The 21,336-nt window shown below is 53.2% G+C and overlaps 2 protein-coding genes across 6 annotated transcripts in view; one reads left to right on the top strand and one right to left on the bottom strand.

The window, feature by feature from the left end:
* JAK3 (Janus kinase 3) lies at positions 206-20,809 on the bottom strand. Of its 5 annotated transcripts, none has more exons than XM_005654907.3 (24): positions 20,654-20,809; positions 15,249-15,445; positions 14,683-14,806; positions 14,238-14,349; positions 13,914-14,059; positions 13,220-13,511; positions 12,574-12,696; positions 12,320-12,477; positions 11,791-11,902; positions 11,394-11,580; positions 10,606-10,733; positions 10,240-10,371; positions 8,384-8,468; positions 7,465-7,592; positions 6,617-6,749; positions 6,379-6,530; positions 6,090-6,240; positions 5,335-5,474; positions 5,074-5,263; positions 4,051-4,175; positions 3,605-3,777; positions 3,063-3,180; positions 2,595-2,705; positions 206-1,525 (listed from the first exon to the last, which is right to left on the bottom strand). In XM_005654907.3, exons 2-24 carry the CDS (start codon positions 15,430-15,432, stop codon positions 1,418-1,420), a joined length of 3,312 nt encoding a protein of 1,103 aa, XP_005654964.1. In that variant the 5' UTR covers positions 15,433-15,445; positions 20,654-20,809; the 3' UTR covers positions 206-1,417. The 5 variants fall into 5 exon arrangements, with proteins under 5 accessions (XP_005654964.1, XP_003123548.1, XP_013842933.1 ...); XM_003123500.4 differs by having other exon boundaries at positions 15,249-15,441; positions 20,654-20,797; XM_013987479.2 differs by lacking the exon at positions 20,654-20,809 and adding an exon at positions 15,651-15,799.
* RPL18A (ribosomal protein L18a) overlaps positions 20,468-21,336 on the top strand; it is a 13,455-nt gene continuing 12,586 nt past the window's right edge. Inside the window, exon 1 of the mRNA XM_021083534.1 lies at positions 20,468-20,659. The gene's annotated coding sequence lies outside the window, so the exon portion shown is untranslated. The remainder of the gene's footprint in view (positions 20,660-21,336) is intronic.

The following is a 21,336-nucleotide window of genomic DNA, read 5'->3' as shown; positions in this document are numbered from 1 at the left end:
GAGCCAAGGCCAGCAGCTGGGGCGGGGAAGGGGAGGGCTTCTGTCCTTGAGGGTCCCAACCTCCTGTCCCTCCTCCTCCAACCTGCCCTGAGGTTCCCACTGTGGCCTCCAGGGGTCTCTTTTTTCTATTCCCCAGCCCTAAGCACATTCCTCCCCAGCTCACACATCCCCAAGGATCCCATTGCCCAAGTCCAACAACAAACCATCCTTTCCACTAAACTTCTTTATTCATTCAGCAATTGCTCCCAGAGTCCTCTCTGTGCCCACCCCAGCCCAGCCCCCAAGGAGCCTCCAGGTCAGTGGAGACAGAACCAGACACAGACACCACCCCTGCCCTAGGGTCGGAAGTACAGGACTGGCTGAGAGTAGTGGGAGAACCCTAGGTAAAGCTGCAAGGAGGTAATAGCTGGGGTTTTGAGAGATGAATAAGAGTTTTCCAGAGAGGCAAAATTGGCAGAAAAGCCTTGTAGGCAGGTGTGAAGTTGTGGTGGGAGGCCTAACCTGCACAAGATGCCTTTTCACAAGCCCCCAGAAGTTGACTCTGTACAGCCAAAGGGCCAACACTATTGCCCGTTACACAGAGGATGAAACTAAGGCCCAAAGAGAGGAAGCAACTCACTCATCATCACACAGCAAATAAGTGACAACACCATGAGCTCCAGTAACCTGCGCTCTTAACCTCTGTACTCAGGGAGCCTCCTCCCTCTTGCCATGCTCTTCCCTCTGCCAAGAATGCCTTTCCTTCCTTCAACAGCTGACAAGCTCCTGTTGGGCTCGATTGTTAACTGCATAATCCTCTGGTCTGTATAGAAAGGGCTGCAGTGTGCAGGCAGGAAAACTGAAGCCCTGGGATACTCGGGGTCAGTTAGGGTGGACTGGAACCTCAGCCTGTCCTGGGCTCTTACACGATCCCACACAGTCACAGGGCTCCCCCTAAAAGTGAATTTTCAGCCAGAGCAGGTGTTCTTGTCCTTGGCTTCCTCCAGCTAACGAGTGAGGGGAAGAGAGAAGCCTGATCATACATTTAAAGTTATGCAATGTCTGCTCAGGAAATGAGACAGGAAGCTCAGGGCCAAACACCTAAGAGAATGAGAAGAGGGGCGTGGCTTAAGTTTGGTCCCTAGAATCTGGGGCGCGAGGCTCAGTAGACCCTAGTATTGTATCTGTCTTGAATCTTTATGGGTTCCAAAGGCCACGCCGCTGTTGCTCTACAAGCAAGGGTTGCCCTCCAAGTGCAATGTCACTTGCCCCATGAGGGGATCTCTGTGAAGCAGAAAGCCCAGAGAAGGTGGCTCCCTGCTCAAGGGCACATAGCCAGTCCATGGAGACCAGAACCCAGAGGTGTGTGTGTGTAGGAGATATAAAAATGACAGTGAATAGGACAAGCAGGGAAGCTGAGAGTTCCATGCTCTGGACACTATCCCCGGCCTCCACTCCACAGTGCATCCAGCTGAGGGCCCAGGGTGCTGAATGATGGCCGATCTTGAGGGCTAGGGGCCCAGCACAGCTTCATGAGCTCATGAACCTGAGGGGAAGAGACGACACGGTCACATGTGAGTGGTAGGAAGGATGTGACTCCTGTTCACAGATTTTTGTTTTGGGTGGGGGGGTTGGCCACACTCATGGCATGCAGAAGTTCCTGGGCCAGAGATCAAATCCAAGCCATGGCAGTGACAACCCCAGATCCTTAACCACCAGGCCACCAGGGAACTCCTTACGGTTTTTAAATATAAATTAGATTCCACCCCTCCCTTGCTCTAAAGCCTCCCATGGCTCCCAGTGGAACTTAGAACAAAATCGCATCCCCTTCGGTTTCCCTCCCTCCACTGTCTTCCTCCATCACCTCCTCTCTCATTCCATATAGCCACATCTGCCCTCATCTTATATTTCTTAAGTACAGGAAGCTCATTCCCACCTCAGGGGCTTTGCACCTGCTGTGTCTTTCACTGAGAATGCCCTCCCCAGCTTTCTCCATGGGCGGGATGCTTTTTTCCCTTCAGGCATCACCCCTTCTAGGAGGCCCTCTCTGACCACACTCCCCCATCTCTTTCCAGACATTGATCACCACCAGAATGTTCTTGTTAGCCTCTGCTGGTTGCAGGGAGGAAAGATCGTATTTGTTCTGTCCTCTGTTGGGTCCCCAGCATCCAGCCCAGAGCCCAGCACACAGTCAGCACTGAATAAATGTTTGCGGCCTGAGCGAATTAATTTATGAATGACCAACCACCTGTCAGACGTTTCCACAAAAGCTGTGATGATACATTGTAAGAGTTCATCATTTATTGAGTGCCAACTCTATGCCAACTTCTGAGCACTGGCTAGATGAGAATTCATTTGATCTTTCCCCACCCTCTAAAACACTGTTATTCCCATTTTGGAGATGGGAAAACTGAGGCTCTGAAAGTGTTTGTGACTTGCCAAACAATGAGAGAGCAACATAGTAGAGGCCAGAATCTCCTTTAGCCTCATGCCCTGGCCCCTGCTCTCAATCAAGAGACATCAGAGATGGAGAGACCCAGAGGGGCCAGCAGGCTTGCCCAAGACCCTCAGTGAATCTACAGATCCGAAACTGAGGCAGGCTCCCCAGCGCTCACCTCACTAGGACAGGCAGGAGGTGCGGGCAGCCTCTGGCCTTCGGCCAGCAGCTCCAGGAGACGACAGAGGGCTGGGACATCTCGCTCACATCCCATCATCCGCAGGAACTCCTGGAGCCAAGGGGGAGGGCCCGAGGTGGGGGAGGAGCCATCCGTGACGGAGCGGGGAGGGGCGCCCATGATCGAGAGGGTCAGCAGTAGTGATAGGAGGAAGGGAATCACCCACCCGCGGGTCGGGGAAGGAGCACTCCTTAGTGGAGGAGGAGGAGTCTGTAATGGGTGAGGGTGGGGGCTGCCTGTGGCGGTGGCGCCGGCGTGATGGGGGGGGGGAGGTCAGCCTTAATGAAAAGAGGTCCTATCCCGGACTCTAAGGCTGGGCCCCTCTGACCCGGGGCAAAAACAGGATGGGGATTGGTGATGAAGGAGTTGAGAAGAGAAGGTATCGGGGATCCAGGGGTGCCGACTCACGGCTGAGGGGCTACAGCTCTTGTCGCTGTAGGTGAAGAGCTCATACAGCACGACCCCGAAGCTCCAGACATCCGACTGGCGCGAGAAGATATTGTCTGAGAGGGACTCCGGGGCATACCTGGAGGCGGACAGGGAGGTCTTGGAATGCGACAGTAGGGCAGAGGACGGGAAAGGGGGCAGCTTTGGACTGGGGTGGCTGGTCACCATAGGTGATAAGGTCAGTCCCTGTTCTAAGGTCTGTTTCCCTGACTACGGGATAGGATTCTCCAACCCAGTGGCACGCCAGGGCGGGGCCTGGGCGGGGATAAGGGCGGAGCCGCGGCGTTGTGAGGAGGGGTGGGGCCAGTACCAAGGGGCGGGGCCAGTACTAAAGGGCGGGGCCATGACAGGAAAACGAGCGTGTTTGGGCGGGGCCAGAGCCTTGGGGCGGAGCCAGGGCTGGCACAGGACTCAAGGGAAGAGGGGCGGGGCCAAGGAAATCACAGCTGGGGAGAGCCAGGGGTAGTGGGGAGGAATGGTGGAGCCGGGGCGTGGTGTCCCACCAGAAGATGGGGCTCTGGCCGGGCTCGCGGACCACATAGTAGTCTTTGTCTAGCGGCAGCAGCTTCGCGAGGCCGAAGTCGGCGATCTTGACGTGCGTTTCGCTCTCCACCAGGATGTTACGGGCTGCCAGGTCGCGGTGCACGCAGCGGCGGGAGCCCAGGTACTCCATGCCCTGCGGGCGGGCATGGGGTATGGACCCCAAGATGACTCAGCAGGTGGCCCAAGCCTGACCTCAAATCCAACACAGACCCCAACCCAGACCGCAAGCCTAATCCCACCTGACCCATCCTGCACCCCAGTCCTGACCTTTGCCCTAACACAACCCCACTTCCAACCTAACCTGGAGCCCAGACTTCAACCCTCAGCCCTCCCGGCGAATCCACGCAGATCCCGCAGGTCCCCGCCGGTCCCCAAGCGTCCCGCCCTCTCATGCCTTCCCCCGCACCTTGCAGATTTGCGAGGCGTAGAGGAGCAGGCGGCCAGCATCTAGGCGCGCGCGGTGCCTCTGCAGGAAGTCCCGCAGGCAGCCGCTTGGCAGATATTCCATGACCAGCCGCAGACTCTGGCGGCCTTGGGGGGGGGCGGGGGGAGGCAAAGATGAGTTACCACTCTGTCTACTTCTCCCCATTCTTCTTTCCCGTTCAGAGTGAATCTCGAGTCCCTTCTGGCCTCAATATCGCTTTCTACGGGAGTTCCTGTCGTGGCGTGCAGAAATGAATCCGACTAGGAACCATGAGGTTGCAGTTTTGATCCCTGGCCCCTGCTCAGCGGGTTAAGGATCCGGCGTTGCCCTGAGCTGTGGTGTAGGTCACTGACACGGCTCGGTTCCAGCTTTGCTGTGGTGTAGACCAGCAGCTGTGGCTCCTATTAGACCCCTAGCCTGGGAACCTCCACGTGCCTCTGGTGAGGCCCTAAAGAGACTATATATATATATATATATATATATATATATATATATATATATATAGTCTCAATAAATATATATATATATTTCTATAAAATGGGAATGGTGGCAATGACACATCACTGTTTTGAGTACTTTCTACAATATACATTGACTTTTTCGTTTGCTTGCTTGTTTTTTGTTGTTATTGTTGTTTGTTTGCTTTTTAGGGCTGCACCCACAGCATATGGAAGTTGCCAGACTAAGGGAGGAATCCCAGTTGCAGCTGCCTACCACAGCCACAGCAACAGCAGATCCAAGCCGAGTCTGTGGCCCACACCACAGCTCATGGCGATGCTGGATCCTTAACCCACTGATTGAGGCCAGGGATCAAACCCACATCCTCAAGGATACTCATCGGGTTCTTAACCCACTGGGCTACAATGGGAACACCCAGCAGTCTGATTCTGGATAAACAAGAGCAGTCACTAGCATCCCTGCTGGGGTTCTCGGACCACCCTAAAATGGTGCTGTGGGAGCATGAAGATATGTGATATGAAGAGCATCAACTGGTAGGAGGCTCACCTGGGCCATAGCTGACACCCCGGTACTTGACAATGAAGTCGCTGTGGAGGGCTTTAAGGATCTGGATCTCCCGCTGGAAGTCCCTCTGCTGTTCTGGGCCACTGTGCTGCAGCTGCTTCACGGCCACCAGAGCACCTGTGTTGTCGCCCAGTGGGTCGTAGCGGCAGAGTTCCACGCTGCCAAAGTTGCCCTGGAGGACAGTAGGGCTGGTGCCCATGTGCCTGGGTGCTATCCCATCCACTTCAGCCCAGCCCACCTCACCTTGCCCAGCTGTGAGATGTACTTGAGGTGTCTCTCCTCAAAGATGGTAGGGTCCTGGCAGGCATAGAGCTGGGCGCCATTCCAAAGCCCGTCACGGGGTGCTAGGGCACCAGGCGTGGGGTCTGAGAGGAGTTCATAATCTGGGGGGCGCAAACAGTGAGTGAGCAGCACACTGGGTCCTTGGCCCCTCTCTTAAGCTGACTTGCTGTGTGAACTTGAGCTGCATGCTCACCCTCTCTGTGCTTTATGGCAGGGTCACTGCAAGCCAAGGAGTATTTTATGGGGCTGGAAAAAGACAGCCCCTATGTAGTGCACATGCTGTATATAGACAGAAAGGCATTTCTCAGCCTCCACTGCCATGGGGTATGTTCCCACGACTAAACTCAGGCTGATGGGTGAGAGAGATGCACACCAGGTGTCCCTTCAGGCCTGACCCATTGAAATCTAAAATGGGACTCTCTACATCTCTTGTCTGCAGAGGCTCCAACAGGGGCCTGAGGCCATGGGATGGGTGGGGTCAGAAAGGGAGAGGTTTGCCCTCACTGAAGGAGAACTAACATCCATCATGTTCAACATCTAGCTGAGGGGTCTGTTTGTTACAGCAGCTGGTGAAACTTGTACTGACTGTTACAGTTCACTGACCATTCTAACCTTGCCAGGCACACGAGGCAGGCTCTGCATGCAAACCTCCCTCTTTTCCTACTGGACCCAACATGACATGCCAGCCCTGCCCACCCTGCCTGCCCAGTGGGCACCTGAAGTGATGAGGCTGTTCAGGTCACGGATGACAGCACGGAAGGAAGGCCTCTGGCCTGGCTCGTAGGCCATGCACTGCTGGATCAGCAGGGCCAGCTCCATCCACTTGGGGGCAGGGAGCTGTTGCCGTTCCTGGTAAAACTGTAGCTTCTGAGGGCAGGAGGAGTGGCTGGTCACTCCCAGGGCACCCTCATAAGATACCCTCAGACCCACCCATCCACCCCAAAGTGGACTTTGTGTACCCTTATGTCAAATGAGGGTTCTAGAGGCTAATGCCTGTGCTCTGACCTTGGCAGGATCCAGAGTGCTGATGGGCATCATGACACCGCTGAACACCTCCCAGACTGTGGCACCAAAGCCCCACTTGTCAGCTTCCAAGCCAAGTGTTCGGGCCTCCTGGAGACACTCAGGGGCCACCCAGGGGATCCTGTCGGTAAGCACTGGGAGCGGTGGGCACATAGATGGGGTCATGGATCCACTTCCTTGCCCCTCTAGGCCCCTCCCTCCTCCACCCCTCAGCACTTACTCTCCAGGCTTAGTACAGTGGGGCTGACACCAGGATCACTCAGCTTGATAAAAGGCGGGTTCCCATCGGCCCCCTCTCGAGCCAGGAGCACCTTCCGGGCTGAGACGTTGCCATGGGGGAGACCTTTGTCTTCCTAAGAGGGCCAAACATTGGGAAATACTAAGGGGGGCTTGATGAATGAATATTCTGGCTGGTGGACTCCTACACATCCTTCAAAGCCCACCTGGTACTGCTCAAATCATACTCCAGCATCTTCCCTAGACTATTGGCCGTCTACCCCCTGTGTCCCTCCCCTTTTCAAACACTCCTCTCTCATTCCATTGTTCCCCAGTCCCTTCGGGATAAAGTCCAAGGTCTTCAGCCTGGCATTCAGGGCCCTCGAGATCTAATCCCATGAGCTGGATCACTCTTCCCATGAACTTCTCTCACCCATTTTTCCACCCTGGTCTCCTGCCAAGTGAACTGCCTGAAGCACCCCCAGGGCAGGCAACATGCCTTCTAAGCTGCAGCCTTTGCCAGGGCTGTTCCCTCAGCCTGACATGCCCCCCTTCCTTTCTCCTCTTGCTGAACTCCTACTCAGTCTTCAAGATCCCAGTTCCAATGTTCCCTCTTCTAGGAAGCCTTCCCCCACTGCCCAGTCTCATTGCTCACTACTCCCCTCAATATCCACAGAGGACCAGTTGTTCCCTTCTGCTCTTACACTTCTAAGCCTGGACATACACTCTTCCCTTAGTCTACAATGCCCTCCTCTTTCACCCTTGCCAAACTCCAATCCACACTACTGAGCCCTCTCTCAATTCCCCCTCCACTCTGTGAATGGAGGGTAAAGCAAGCAGAGGAGCACTCACCAGATAGTTGAGGGCATAGGCCAGCTGTTTGATCACCTGTAGCTTCCAGCTTGCTGGCACCAGGTGGCCACACTTGCGCAGATACGTGTCCAATGCTCCCAGGTGTACGAATTCCTGCACCATGATGCCTGGTGGCAGTAAGGAGGGACAGTATGGGGAGGCAGGACTGCGCTTGTGTTCAACAGGCTCTCCCCCAACTCTACCCTCAAGGGACCTTTGAACTTTCAGCTCTGACTTTTCCCTCCCCTGCTCCTCCATCCTTACTCTACTCACCTCTCTTCCTCTCCACGTCCCATCTCAGAACTATTTGCCTGAAATGCTGGAAGGTGCCAAGCTCTCTCCATGACTCATGTCCAGCCCTTTGCATGTTCTGTTTCTGGTCTAGAGCATCCCTCTTCCTTCTCCTCCCTAATGCCTGCTTATTCTTGCCTTCCCAGCTTGGAAGTTTTCCTTGCCTACCCAGAATCATTGCTTGACACTCAAGCTGGATTAACAGCCTCTGATCGCCCACAGTGCCCTGTGTTGCCCCCATAACACACGATTATTTATCATCCTGCCCAGCTTGTCATGTTCTACACTATACACCCAGCTCCTGGCACCTACTGGGCTCATACAAATAGCTGCTGAGCTGAACTGATGGAACCGAGACTTGGAGAGGGAGCATGGACCTTGCAAAGCTGCAGAGGAGGTACACAGCAGAGTGAGATTGGATCCCAGGTCTGTCTGACTTGAGATAATTCTGAGGGACTGGTGGAAGCCTGGAGCTGCTTGTCCAAAGGACCAAGGGACATGAGTACAGGGACCCTGCTGAAACAGAGCCCCAGCCCCAGGGCAGGCTCTGGATGTGTACTGCTATTGCTATTGTAGATATAGGCTCAAAGAGGCAGGCAGGGATGGGCGGTGGGGGGACGTCTCTCACTGTCTCCAGCCATGCATACGCCATGGAGCAACACGAGATGCTGGTATGATACTTGGCTCATCAAGCTCGCTGCTTCCAGGAATGACTGGGGAGGAAAGAAAAGAGAGAAGATGCATGGATGTCTTCCACTCCCCAAACTTGCTGCTCATACGCCTGCCTTAGGAGACCTGGCTGCAAGCCTCCTTTGTTCCTGGAGGCCACCATTAGTGCACACAGCACTCTGTAGCATTATTTATTTCCTTCCTTCCTCCCTTTCTTTCCAACTTTCTTTCTTTTTTTCTTTCTTTTTCTTCCTTCCTTCTTTCCTTTCAGGCCACACCTGTGGCATATGGAAGTTCCCAGGATAGGGGTCAAATTGGAGCTGCAGCTGCCAACCTAAGCCACAGCCACAGCAATGCCAGATCCGAGCTGCATCAGTGACCTACACCACAGCCTGTGGCAATGCTGGATGCTTAACCCACTGAGCAAGGCCAGAGATCTAACCCACATCCTCATGGATACTACTTAGGTTCTTAACTCACTGAGCCACAGTGAGAACTCCTATAGCATGATTTTCTGATGGGGTCTGGAAGTCCCCACTGTAGTCTACTTTGAGTTTCTCACACAAGTGGGAGATTTGGGGTTTGAGAAGGGCTCACACCTTCCCCTTGTGTTGCCTGGCCCCTGCTGATTCCACTATCTGCATCATCCTCCCTTCTCCTTTGCTCGCTCCTCTCTGACCAATTGGCCTCCTCACTGCTTCTTGAACACGGCTCGGATCCTGCGCTGCTGTGGCTCTGGCATAGGCTGGCAGCTACAGCTCCGATTAGACCCCTAGCCTGGGAACCTCCATATGCCGTGGGAGCGGCCCAAGAAATGGCAAAAAGACAAAAAAAAAAAAAAAAAAAAAAAAAAACTCCAACCCTTCTAGGAATTCCTTCTGTGGATTGGTGGTAAAGAACCCAACTAATATCTATGAGGTCGTGAGTTCAATCCCAGGCCCTGCTCAGTGGGTTAAGGATCCACCGTTGCCATGAGCTGTGGTGAAGGTCTCAGAGGCAGCTGGGATCTGGCGTTGCTGTGGCTGTGGTGCAGGCCAGCAGCTGCGGCTCTGATTCAGCCTCTAGCCTGGGAACTTCCATATGCTGCAGCCTGGGAACTTCCATATGCCCAATAAATAAATAAATTCTCTGACCTTCTATATTTCATGGTTTGGAGACACTGTGGCTACATTTCTGTGGAGGTTTTTTTGTTTCTTTGATTTGCTTTTTAGAGCTGCCCTCAGGCATATGGAAGTTCTCAAGCTAGGGGTCATATCGGAGCTACAGCTGCTGGCCAACGCCACAGCCACAGCAACACAGGATCTGAGGTTTGTCTGAGACCTACACCACAGCTCATGGCAATGCTGGATCCTTAACTCACTGAGCAAGGCCAGGGATCAAACCTGAATCCTCAGGTTGGCAGCTACAGCTCCGATTAGACCCCTAGCCTGGGAAACTCCATATGCCGCGGGAGCGGACCAAGAAATGGCAAAAAGACATTTGTCTTTTTTTTGTCTTTTGTGCTTTTAGGGCCGCACCCACGGCATATGGAGGGTCCCAGGCTACGGGTCAAATCAGAGCTGTAGCCGATAACCACAGCCACAGCAATGCCAGATCTGAGCCTTAACCAGGACCTACACCACAGCTCATAGCAACGCCGGATCCTTAACCCACTGAGCGAGGCCAGGGATTGAACCCACAACCTCATGATTCTTACATTCATTTCCACTGCGCCAAGATGGGAACTCCAACCCTGTGTGCTTTTAAATTTCTCTGAATCCATGACCCTCTCTCCAGCTAGCCCTGACCCAGAAGGCCTAGTCCTACTCCGCTCACCTCCATGCAGTTCTTGTGCTTGGCATCCATCACTTTGAGCAGGACTTCTGTCTCCCGGGCCTCCCCATCCACAGCCTCGTGGCGACAGCCCCGGTAAATCTTGGTGAAGGATCCATGACCCAAGTTCTCATGCTGGAGAGTGAGGGAGCAACAGGAGAGGCCTGGAAGGGGGTTCCCATGGGATCCAGTTCCCTAGCTCTGGCCCAAGCAAGGCACAGGCAATGGCCCCGTTTTATCGATGATGAAACAGAGGCACAGGGAGGTTACATACCGTGCCTGAGGCCACACAGCAGAGATGGATGTGGACCTGGTCTCTGGATCCCACTTGAGGCAGTTCCCCCTCGCCCATTTCCTGGGGCCCCTTACCCACTCTAGGCTGTCGGCAGGGATCTTGTGAAATGTCATCTGGCTCAGCTGGCATTGGGACTGGGGCTGAACAGGGGATGAGGTGGGCAGACTGCAACCCCTCCGGATCACTATCAGATTGGACTTTTCTATAGGGAGTAGGTGGAGGAGAAAAAATCAGAGGTCAGGAGGGAAAAGTCCTCTAAGGTTTTGCTCACTCCCTGTCTCACTGGCAGGTGTGTGTGTGTGTGTGTGCGTGTGTGTGTGTGTGTGTGTGTGTGCGTGTGTGTGTGTGTGTGTGTGTTTCCTGCAGAAGGGAGGGGACAGGGAGGTGAGGACTCCAGGGTGCATGGTTTATTTGAAAGGAGACTCCAGGAAGTCCCAGAGGGGGGAATGGGTGGGGACTGGGTGAGGGAGTGAGACAGAGAGAAGAAACCCTGAAGGGAGTGCAAATGAGCAGGTGGATGCTGTAGGCAGCTTGATCTCAGTCCTGCTAGGGAGTCTGGGAGACTCTGGAGAACTCACACCTCAAAGCTGTCCCATCTGAGGAGTTTGAGAGCAAAATTCACCCAGAGGAAGAGGCAAGAGATTGAGGGTAAGTGCTAGTGACATCACTCAGATGCAGCTGTGCCTGGATCTAACCATGCCTGAAAGCAGATTCTATCCCTATGAGCCCCAAATCATCTTTCCCCCCGCTCCTAAATAACCCTGACTGCAGTCTCTGCCGCTTGCCACACAAGACCTGGGCCAGACACAGAAAGGCAAGGTCCTATATCAATCATTCGGTTCAGGGAAGAAGGCAGGCTCACCTTTGGGTCTGGGGGTGCAGCAGAAAGTGAGATTCAGCTCAACCCCATCCACGTGCAACCCACCATCCCAACAGGCTGCCAGGAGCGCTCGAAGACTGTTGTGGGGACGGCTAAGGCCAACCAGGGAGAAGGTTCCCGTAGGGTCACACCGGATGAGGCAGCCCTTGTAATCAGGGCCCAGAGGGGTCTGCAAAGAGGAGTAGTCCCTGAGTGGGGGTGGGCAGCACCCTTCCCCTCAAATCTCCAAGTGTTTACATATTCTCTTTCCTCCACTGGGGATGCCTTTTCCCTCCCCCTCTTCACCAAGCAATACTGACTCATCTTTCAGTTCTTAGCTCAAATGCCACCTCCTCCAGGAAGCCCTCGTTGCCCTCCTGGCCCCTAGTAGTAGACTGACCTGGACACAGACAGTTAGGAGGTAACTGTCGAAATCCTGAGGGCTGCGACGGAGAACGTAGGAGCCAGGAAGTGAGCCCCCAGTCTTGAGTTTGTTGATGGCAAAATCCAGGCTGTGGGGTAAGGTGGGAGTGAACTGAGAGTCAAAGATGAAGAGAGACAAAGAGATGGAGGCCACGAAACCAAACTAGACCTGGGTTCTAAACCTTGTCTTTCTGAAACCTCGGGACTCTCACCAGGTAACATTTCCTTCCTCCCTCTCTCATTTATAAAATGAGCCAAAAGTTGAGGCTTCTGATGAGGGCATTAAAGAGGAGGCTGCAGGTGAAGCCAGGTGCATCCCCAAGAAATGGAAGAGTCAAAGGGAGGGAGGCAGCTGTCCCTGGCAGCAGGCGACCCCAGCCACATTGAGCGCTTTGCACCTGGCGCTGTTCAAGCACTTGACCCCTTGTCCAGGGCCTCCTGGGAGGCGAGGACACATAGGCGTCGAGAACGGAGTGAGTCTGGCCACATGGGGGGCGGGTCCTTACGTGATGGGGCCATGGCACTGCTCAGCCACCTCTTCCAGAAGCCGCGGCGGCGCCACCTCCTTGCAGAAGAAGTGCTGCGAGTCGGTGGTCAGCCGGAAGTAGCCATCCACCAGCGCCACGAAGGACAGCGCGGCAGGCAGCCCGGGGAACTCAGCCTCCTGTGAGGATCCACATCAGTGCACTGTGGCCCGAGGGTGATAGTTCCGCGTCCCCGTCCTCCGGTAAAGCAGGAGGGGAGGGAGTCCACCACCCACCAGGATCTGGTTGTCTGTCCTGGTGACTGTGACCAGGCGATGCTCCCCGGCGGGGCCAACGCGCGGGGCCTGCTTGATGCTGATATCCACGATTTCTGGAAAGTCGCAGAAGGGCTGAAGAACCTGGAAAGGAGAGGGAGGGCTGGGGCTGGGGGTCCTGGCCCCTCCTACTTGAAGCCTGGATCCCACCAACCCACACTCCTGAGAGATTCCTGTCTCCGCCTCACCCAGCCACATACCTCTCCCACCTTGCCTCCTCCAAGCCCCGCCCCTTCTGTCAATCTCACCCCGTCAACCCCTCTTCTGCTCATCCCCAAATATCTGCACACGGTCCGTACCAAATCCTGCCTCCTCTCGGCCAGTCCCCTGCACAACCCAAGCCCCTCCCTCATCTAGCTCTGCTTTATCTCTCGGGGTCTCTTAGCCCACGCGGGAGCGGCCCCCTCCCTCAGTCCTGCCTCTCTCCTTGTCCACAGTTGGCCCCGCCCTGAGCTCCACCACCCAACCAGTTTCCTCCCCTTCTGCCCCGCCCATTTAGTCCCACCCCCTCGCTCAGCCCCACCCCTAAACTAGCCGCCCCCAACCCTCTCAGTCTCGCCTCTAGGCCACGCCCCCTAAAGCCCCGCCCCTTCCCCCTGCTTCGTACCTCTTCTCCTGGGCTCCAGGAGATGCCGCTGCCACCAGCCACACGGAGCAGCCCTGGCGCATCCTGACCACCAGCAGCCGCGGGAAGGCCCACGCGGAAGGTCTCGGCTGCCCTGGCTGGGTCCAGACGCTCGAGGTCCATAATGTACTTGGCCATGAGCGAGTGTCGGTCAGCCTGGCAGGCGGCCACGCGACGCAGGGCCCGACGCACTGTCCTTCGAATACGCCTCCGCGTCACGAAACTCAGGCCTTGGATCAGGTCACGTAGAGCAGGGGGCAGGCAGACCTTGTAGCTGCGAGTGGGGGGAGCGGGCCCTCAGTGTGGGGTCTCCGCAGGGATAACAGGGACGCACACCAACCCAAGCTTCAGTGAAGGGGCTGGAGGGGTGGCCTCAGTAGTGGGGCAAAAGACATACACAGAGACACACTCAGGGACAGGCACCGGTAGGGTCTCTGTGAGAAGGGCCTTTGGAGTCGGTAAGACAGACAGGGACACACATAGTCCTTTCAGCTGCCAGAGGTCCTGCAATGGAGTTTCAGTAGGGCTGGGTTGAAGGTGGGAGTGAGCTGGGTCACATGACCACACTGCAGGCTTGTAGGTCAGCTGCCCAGAGGGGGTCCTGGACTCTAGCCAGATCCTGGTAGAGCCGCCTTTGCTCATTCCCAGGTGGGCACCACAGCCTGGCAGCCCTCACCTGACAATCTTCAGCAGCTCTTCAGGCCGCTGAGCCTTCTCGAGGGCCATCCGGGCCAGGTCCAGGACGGCCAAGCTGAGACACTCACCCTGCTCCTTGAGGCCGAGGCCCACTGGGAGGCGGCCACTCACCAAGTCGTTGCGATGCTGGAAACCAGTCACAGCCCAACCTTGAGCCCTGATGTTGCTCAGTGGACCCCCACCCCTGGGCTGACCTCCACCCCTGGGCTGCCACAGGGAGGGTCAGCCAAGGCTGCCCAACCATGAGCCCATTATTGTCCAGTGGACCCCCACCCCCCGGAATGAGCCCTACAGAAATCACTACCTGAGCAAAGAGATGCTCCAGGACTGGCAGGTCAAGAATGGCACTGGTTAAGTCCTTTCGTAGCCCAAAGCGGTGGCATTTCTCTAGCCCAAACCAGTTGGGGAAGTAAAAGCTGTGGGGGTGGGAGAGGGGAGAACGTGGAATGGGGATAACAGTGGAGGCGACTGTGCCAAGACCTTACAGAGCCCAGGTTACGCCACTGACTTGCTTGTGACCTTAGACCAGTGGCCCACCCTCTCTGGCTAAAGTTTTCTCATCTGCTAAATGAGCAGTGATCACACCCTCCCTGGGACACCCACCAGGAGGTGCGGAGAAATGATGTTGTAGGATCACTGTTGTTTTAACTCCCATTCCTAAGCCCTCAGCAAAAGACATTCCCTCCTTGTATCATTTAACCCACACCTGCAGTGCGGGTGGGGGTGGGAGTTGGGGGGACACTTCCTACCGGAGCCTGTAGACGAGGACTTGGGTGCCTGCATCCTCCACGGAGAAGATGTGGCTTGGGGGGAACCAACAGGACAGGTCCTCCGTGGCCAGAGCAAAGAGGGAGTGGTACACAGGCAGGATACCTGAGGGACACCTCCATCAGCTCCCACCAGTCTCTCTCTCTCTCTCTCTCTCTGTCCCCTTCAGGGCTGCCATGCTATCACCAGGCAGCCCCGCAGACTCTTTCTCACCTTCAGTTCTGACACTGTGTCCCACCCCTATTCTCACCCATTCCAGGGTTCCCATTGCCCTTAGGAGAGAAGCCATGTATTCAGTCTGCTTCTCAGGGCTCCCTGCCCCTCTTTCGAGAGCATCCCTTTCCACTGTAGTTTACCTCAAGGGATATCAGCTGTTTCCCCTAATGTGCCATCACACCTCTGAATTTGTGTACCCTCTTCCCTTACCAAACTCCTACTCATCCCTCAAAGCCTCAGCTCCAATGCTGACTCCACTTGGCAGCTCTCAATCTGGGTTCCACATAGCCCCAACCCTCCCTCTGGCCAATCCTTCTAGAGACCCACTCACCACTGGCCTTAGCAGCCCAAACACACAGCTCTTCAGCGGAGTGGTCCCCAAAGGAGAAGGATAGGCGCTGTGGGGGTCCAGGGCCCCGAGGGGGCAGCAGAACATGCAGGGCACCAGCCTCTGAAGAGGAGAGGCTGCAGGAGCGCTGAGGGATCAAGGGTGTCTCTTCACTTGGAGGTGCCATGAGTGCAGCCTGGCTGGACACAGAAAGAGACAGCACCTCAGTTGCAGTCAGGGGACAAGGCTAGAAAGCCTCTGGGGGTAGGGAGCAGCGATACTGCAGGCTGAGGTAGGGATGAAGCTGGAGAAAGAGGGAGGAAAAAGGGACCAGAGATACACAGAAAGACAGAGAGGTAGAGAAGGGAGCTGAGTGTGCAAGGTGGATGAGAAGCCATTACCCACCAGCTGAAGGCTGTGCTGGGGGACTGGAAGATAGACACACAACTTTTTGTGAACTCAGAGTTCCTGCTTTGGTGCAAGGGGATCAGTGGTATCTCTGGAGCACTGGGATGCAGGTTCCATCCCTGGCCTGGCACAGTTGGTTAAGGATCCTGCAGTCGCCACAGCTGCAGCATAGGTTGTAACTGTGGCTTGGATCCAATCCCTGGCCCAGAAACCCCATATGCTACAGGGTGGCCAAAAAAGAAAAAGAGAAAAACAATTTTTGTGTGTGAACTCATATGCCACACTCTTGTTGATGCCCAGGGCAGACATCTCTGGTCAGCCTCCACACACACACACCCTCTCCAACTCCTTCTCCAGACAGGCATGAAGAATCAATCACAGATACAGGGATTTACTTTCTAGCAGATGGGCACTGGCTTGTACACATGGGTGTTTAAAGGGACAGAAGTGGCCATCCCTCTCTGTGGGTCTGAGGTATTCCAGCAGAGGCTGGAAGCTTTTTGTTTTCTTTTTGCCATTTTCTTGGGCCGCTCCTGCAGCATATGGAAGTTCCCAGGCTAGGGGTCTAATCGGAGCTGTAGCTGCCAGCCTATGCCAGAGCCACAGCAACACGGGACCCAAGCCGCGTCTGCAACCTACACCACAGCTCATGGCAATGCTGGATCCTTAACCCACTGAGCAAAGCCAGGGATCGAACCCGCAACCTCCTGGTTCCTAGTCGGATTCGTTAACCACTGAGCCACAACGGGAACTCCAAGGGGGCTGGAAGCTTTTGCACCTGGTGTGATGCATGCCTTAGGGGCAGATCCAGACTGATGACTCAGTTAACAGAGTCTGCCTGTGTCTGTCTCTCCTGCTGCCTACATCTCCATCCTCTTCATCACTCCTGCCATTAGGCCCCGATAGTAGGAGGCCCTCCCTAGATAGACCCAGGAGGAAACCACCCACCTTATTCCCAGGCGTTCTTCACCAACTAACTTCCAGATCTCTGACACCCTGGGGGACCCCTGAGCTCAAGACCCTTGGCTGGATAGAGGAAGGGTTTGGGTTTCAGCCCCAATGAGGAAAAGGAAGGGAAGTGGAGAAGCTCCACTTCAGTTGACCCAAGTGAAGAAGATACAAAGAGAATGTTGGGAGTTCCCATTGTGGCCCAGTAGATTAAGAATCTGACTGCAGCAGCTCAGGTAGCTGTGGAGGCATGGGTTCCACCCCTGGGGAAAAGGGGTTAAGGATCCAGCATTGCTGCAGCTGTGGCATAGGCTGAAACTGTGGCTTGGATTCAGCTGCTGACTTGCGAACTTCATTCACCATGGGTGCACCCATTAAAAAAAAAATTTTTTTTTAAAGGAGACATTGTAATACACAGAAATCGACTGCATTTCTATATACTAACAATGAAAGCTCAGAAAGAGAAATTAGGGAAGCAATCCCCTTTACCATTGCATCAAAAAGAATAAAATACTTAGGAATAAACCTACCTAAAGAGACAAAAACCTGTACTCTGAAAACTACAAGACGCTGATGAAAGAAATCAAAGATGACACAAATAGATGGAAAGATACACCATGCTCTTGGACTGAAAGAGTCAATAGTATCAAAATGACTATACTACCCAAGGCAATCTACAGATTCAACGCAATCCCTATCAAATTACCAAGGACAGGAGTTCCTGTCATGGCTCAGTGGAAACGAATCCAACTAGGAACCATGAGGTTGAGGGTTCGATCCCTGGCCTCACTCAGTGGGTTAAGGATTTGGCATTGTTGTGGCTGTGGCATAGGCAGGCAGCTGTAGCTCTAATTAGACCCCTAGCCTCGGAAGCTCCATATGCCCTGGGTGTGACCCTAAAAAGCAAAAAAATAAAAATAAAATAAAAACAAACAAAACAAATTACCAATGACATTTTTCACAGAACTAGAACAAAATATTTTAAAGTTTTTTTGGAAGCACAAAATACCCAGAATAGCCAAAGATGTCCTGAAAAAGAAAAATGGAGCTGGAGGAATCAAGGCTCCTGGACTTCAGACTATACCATGAAGGTACAGTCATCAAAACTGTATGGTCCTGGCACAAAGACAGAAATATAGATCAGTGGAACAGGATAGAGAGCCCAGAATTAAACCCACGCACCTACAGCCAACTCATCTATAACAAAGGAAGCAAGAATATGCAATGGAGAAAGGACAGCTTGTTCAGTAAGTGGTGCTGGGAAAACTGGACAGTCACACATAAAAGAATGAAATTAGAACACTTCCTAACACCATACACAAAAATAAACTCAAAATGGATGAAAGACCCAGATATAAGACCAGATGCTATAAAACCCTTAGAGGAAAACATAGGCCAAACACTCTCTGACATAAATGACAGCAACATCTTCTCAGATCCACCTTTTAGAGTAATGACAGTAAAAACAAAAATAAACAATTGGACTTAATTAAACTTAAAAGTTTCTGCGCAGCCAAGGAAACCTTAAACAAAATGAAAATACAACCCACAGAATGGGACAGAATCTTTGCAAATGAATCGACTGACAAGGGATTAATCTCCAAAATTTATAAATACCTCCTACAGCTCCATACCAAAAAAACAAACAGCCCCATCAAAAAATGGGCAGAAGATCTAAACAGACAGTTCTCCAAAGAAGACATACAGATCACCAAAAAACACATGAAAAGATGTTCAACATCACTCATTATTAGAGAAATGCAAATCAAAACCACCACCATGAGGTACCACCTTACACCAGCCAGAATGGCCATCATCAAAAAGTCTATAAACAATAAGGGCTGGAGAGGGTGTGGAGAAAAGGGAACACTCATACGCTGTTGGTGAGATTGTAAATTGGTGCAACCACTGTGGAAAACAGTATGGAGATTCCTCAGAAAACTAAACATAGAATTACCATGTGATCCAGCAATCCCACTTCTGAGCATCTATCCAAAGAAAACCATGACTCGAAAAGACACATGTACTCCAGTGTTAACTGCAGCACTGCATACAATAGCCAAGACATGGAAACCACCTAAATGTCCATCGACATCAACAGAGGAGTGGATCAAGAAGATGTGGTACATATACACAATGGAATATTACTCAGCCATTAAAAGGAAAGAAATAACGGCATTTGCAGCAACATGGATGGAACTAGAAGTTATGCTAAGAGAAGTCAGTCAGACAATGAGACACCAACATCAAATGCTATCACTTACATGTGGAATCTAAAAAAAGTTCACAATGAACTTCTTTGCAGAACAGACACTGACTCACAGACTTTGAAAACTTATGGTTTCCAAATGAGACAGGTTGGGGGGTGGGGGGATGCACTGAGGGTTTGGGATGGAAATGCTATAAAATTTGGTTGTGATGATGTTGTACAACTATAAATGTAATAAATTCATTGAGTGATTTAAAAAAAAAAAAAAGGAACTCTTTGCAAACAACAAGTTTTAAAAAAAAGGAGACATCATGGATCAGTGGAAACAAATCTGACTAGCATCCATGAGGACGCTGGTTTGTTCCCTGGCCTCGAGCATGGGTTAAGGATTCAGCATTGCCATGAGCAGTGGTATAAGTCACAGACACAGCTCTGATCTGACATTGCTGTGGCTGTGGTGTAGGCCAGCAGCTACAGCTCCGATTGGACCCCTAGCCTGGGAATCTCCATATGCTACAGGTGTGGCTCTAAAAAAAAAAGAAGAAGAAGAAGAAGAAGAGAATGTTGGGTAAAAACTATGTTCCAGGTGTTCCCATAGTGGCGCAGTGGAAACAAATCTGACTAGGAACCATGAAGTTGTGGGTTTGATCCCTGGCGTTGCTCAGTGGGGTAAGGATCCGGTATTGCCGTGAGCTGTGGTGTAGGTCACAGATGTGGCTCAGATCTGGCATTGCTGTGGCTGTAGCTCCAATGAGACCCCTAGCCTGGGAACCTCCATATGCTGGGAGTGTGGCCCTTTTAAAAAGACCAAAAAACCAACAACAACTATGTTCCAAATTAATGGCGGGAGGATAGATAGTATGAATGAGATTTTAACACACCCAGATTATAAACCGGAGACAGGGGATAGATGAAAACCCCAGACTCTGGGTTCAAATTCCAGCCCCACCGTATCCCAGCTTTGTGACCCCAGCAATGCTCCCACTTTCTCAGCTGTGGAATGTGCTGGCTCCCAGCTGATTGGGTGAGGGGGTTTGCAGAGCCCAGCCAAGGCTGTCAACACATTTAATCCACACTAAGTGGCACAAATCCTTGGTAACATGTCCTGCAAGCACTTGACAAATGCCAGCTCAACCAGATAGGAGGGTCCCTTAGCACAGTGATTTGGCGCTCATCGTCAGGGAAGGAGGGCATGGCGAAGAGAGAACTTTCCACCAGCGACACTCCAGTGTCACCAGCTCCCAGACCAGCAATTGGAACACGCCCAGGCCCAGGAGCTCTGGGGCCCCTGTCACTCCCCACAGAAGTAACCACAGTCTTATTTCTAACAGTCGCCCTGCTCTTGCCTGACTTTGCAACCTTATCTAAATGGAATTACACACCACATATTTTGTTTAAAACAAATCTTAAAGAAACAAGATTGCTTAAATAGCGAAAGTTAAAAAAAAAAAGAGGAAGAAAGTCAGAGGTGGTGTTTGGGGCCCAGAAAAATGCCCCTGTTTTAACACCAAAAGTCCCACATGCTGGGACATCTGGTTAGTCACCCAGTGCTCCGGCTTGGGGCCTGGCAACTTGGGGGCTGGGAACAGCTTCCCCAGTACTGAGCGCATGCGCAAAGATTCTTTCAGGTCTGGGGAGCTGGGACTTCACTGAGGACAAATTAAGGCACAGAGAGGGGAGCACTTTGCCGGAGCCAGCAGTCCCAGCGCACATCTGGCAGCTTTCCTCAGAGGCCTGGAAGGCAAACTTGGCATTGTCTGTAGCCACCACACGGATTCCCTGGACCCCCACCCGCCACCCCCAGCCAGAGCCCTGTGGCGGCACCGTTTCTAACCTGTCTTACCTGGAGGTGGGTGACCCTGGGGCAGCCACAGGCGGGCAGAGCCGCCACCGTGGGGCAGCAACAAGAGGAGGAAAGTCCCACTCGCTCCTTCCTGTGTGGGCCCCTCGGCTTCCTGAGCCGCTGTCACTTACCGAAAGTCATGGCCATGTGGGGGACGGTGGCAGGGAGGGGCAGAAAGTTCCGGAAGCCTCTGTAGACGCAGTCCTGCTCAGACAGGCTGCTGGAGCCCCCAGACCTAAGGGAAAGGGTGATGGCACAGAGAAGAGCCCAGGTCTTACCAGGGGTGGGGGCACATCCTGACTTCTAGGGCCTCAGTTTACCCATCTGTGGCATATGTGGGTTGGTCACCCAGAGGAACTAATTTTGCACCCAGGGAAAGGAATGAAGCTGGATCTGCGCAGGACCTACACCACAGCTGTGCCAACACCAGATCCTTTTAACCCACTGCTCCAGGCTGGGGATTGAACCCTTGCGGCCACAAAGGCAACACTGGCTCCTTAACCTGCTGCACCACAGTGAGAATTCCTGATGGATGCTTTTTTACACCCCTTAGGCTCTCATGAGTGGAAGAGGCAGGGGACTGGGACAGTGTCCAGGTCAGACCCAGGCCAGTATTCTTTGCAGGATACACACCCCAGAAAGTAGAGCTTTGGAGATAGATTTTAGAGAACACTTTCCTCTGT

The sequence above is a fragment of the Sus scrofa genome, chromosome 2 (assembly GCF_000003025.6).
Source record: "Sus scrofa isolate TJ Tabasco breed Duroc chromosome 2, Sscrofa11.1, whole genome shotgun sequence".
Taxonomy (NCBI): domain Eukaryota; kingdom Metazoa; phylum Chordata; class Mammalia; order Artiodactyla; family Suidae; genus Sus; species Sus scrofa.
This window is presented reverse-complemented; position numbering and strand designations above follow the sequence as displayed.

Excerpts from the sequence above, each read along its gene's own strand:
- JAK3 (XM_005654907.3), bottom strand. The coding sequence starts at position 15,432 with ATGGCACCTCCAAGTGAAGAGACACCCTTGATCCCTCAGCGCTCCTGC. Across the intron at positions 12,697-13,219 it reads CCTGGAGCCCAGGAGAAGAG|GTTCTTCAGCCCTTCTGCGA; the intron begins GTACGAAGCAGG and ends TCTCCTTTCCAG. Across the intron at positions 4,176-5,073 it reads GGGTGTCAGCTATGGCCCAG|GCCGCCAGAGTCTGCGGCTG; the intron begins GTGAGCCTCCTA and ends CCCCCCCCCAAG.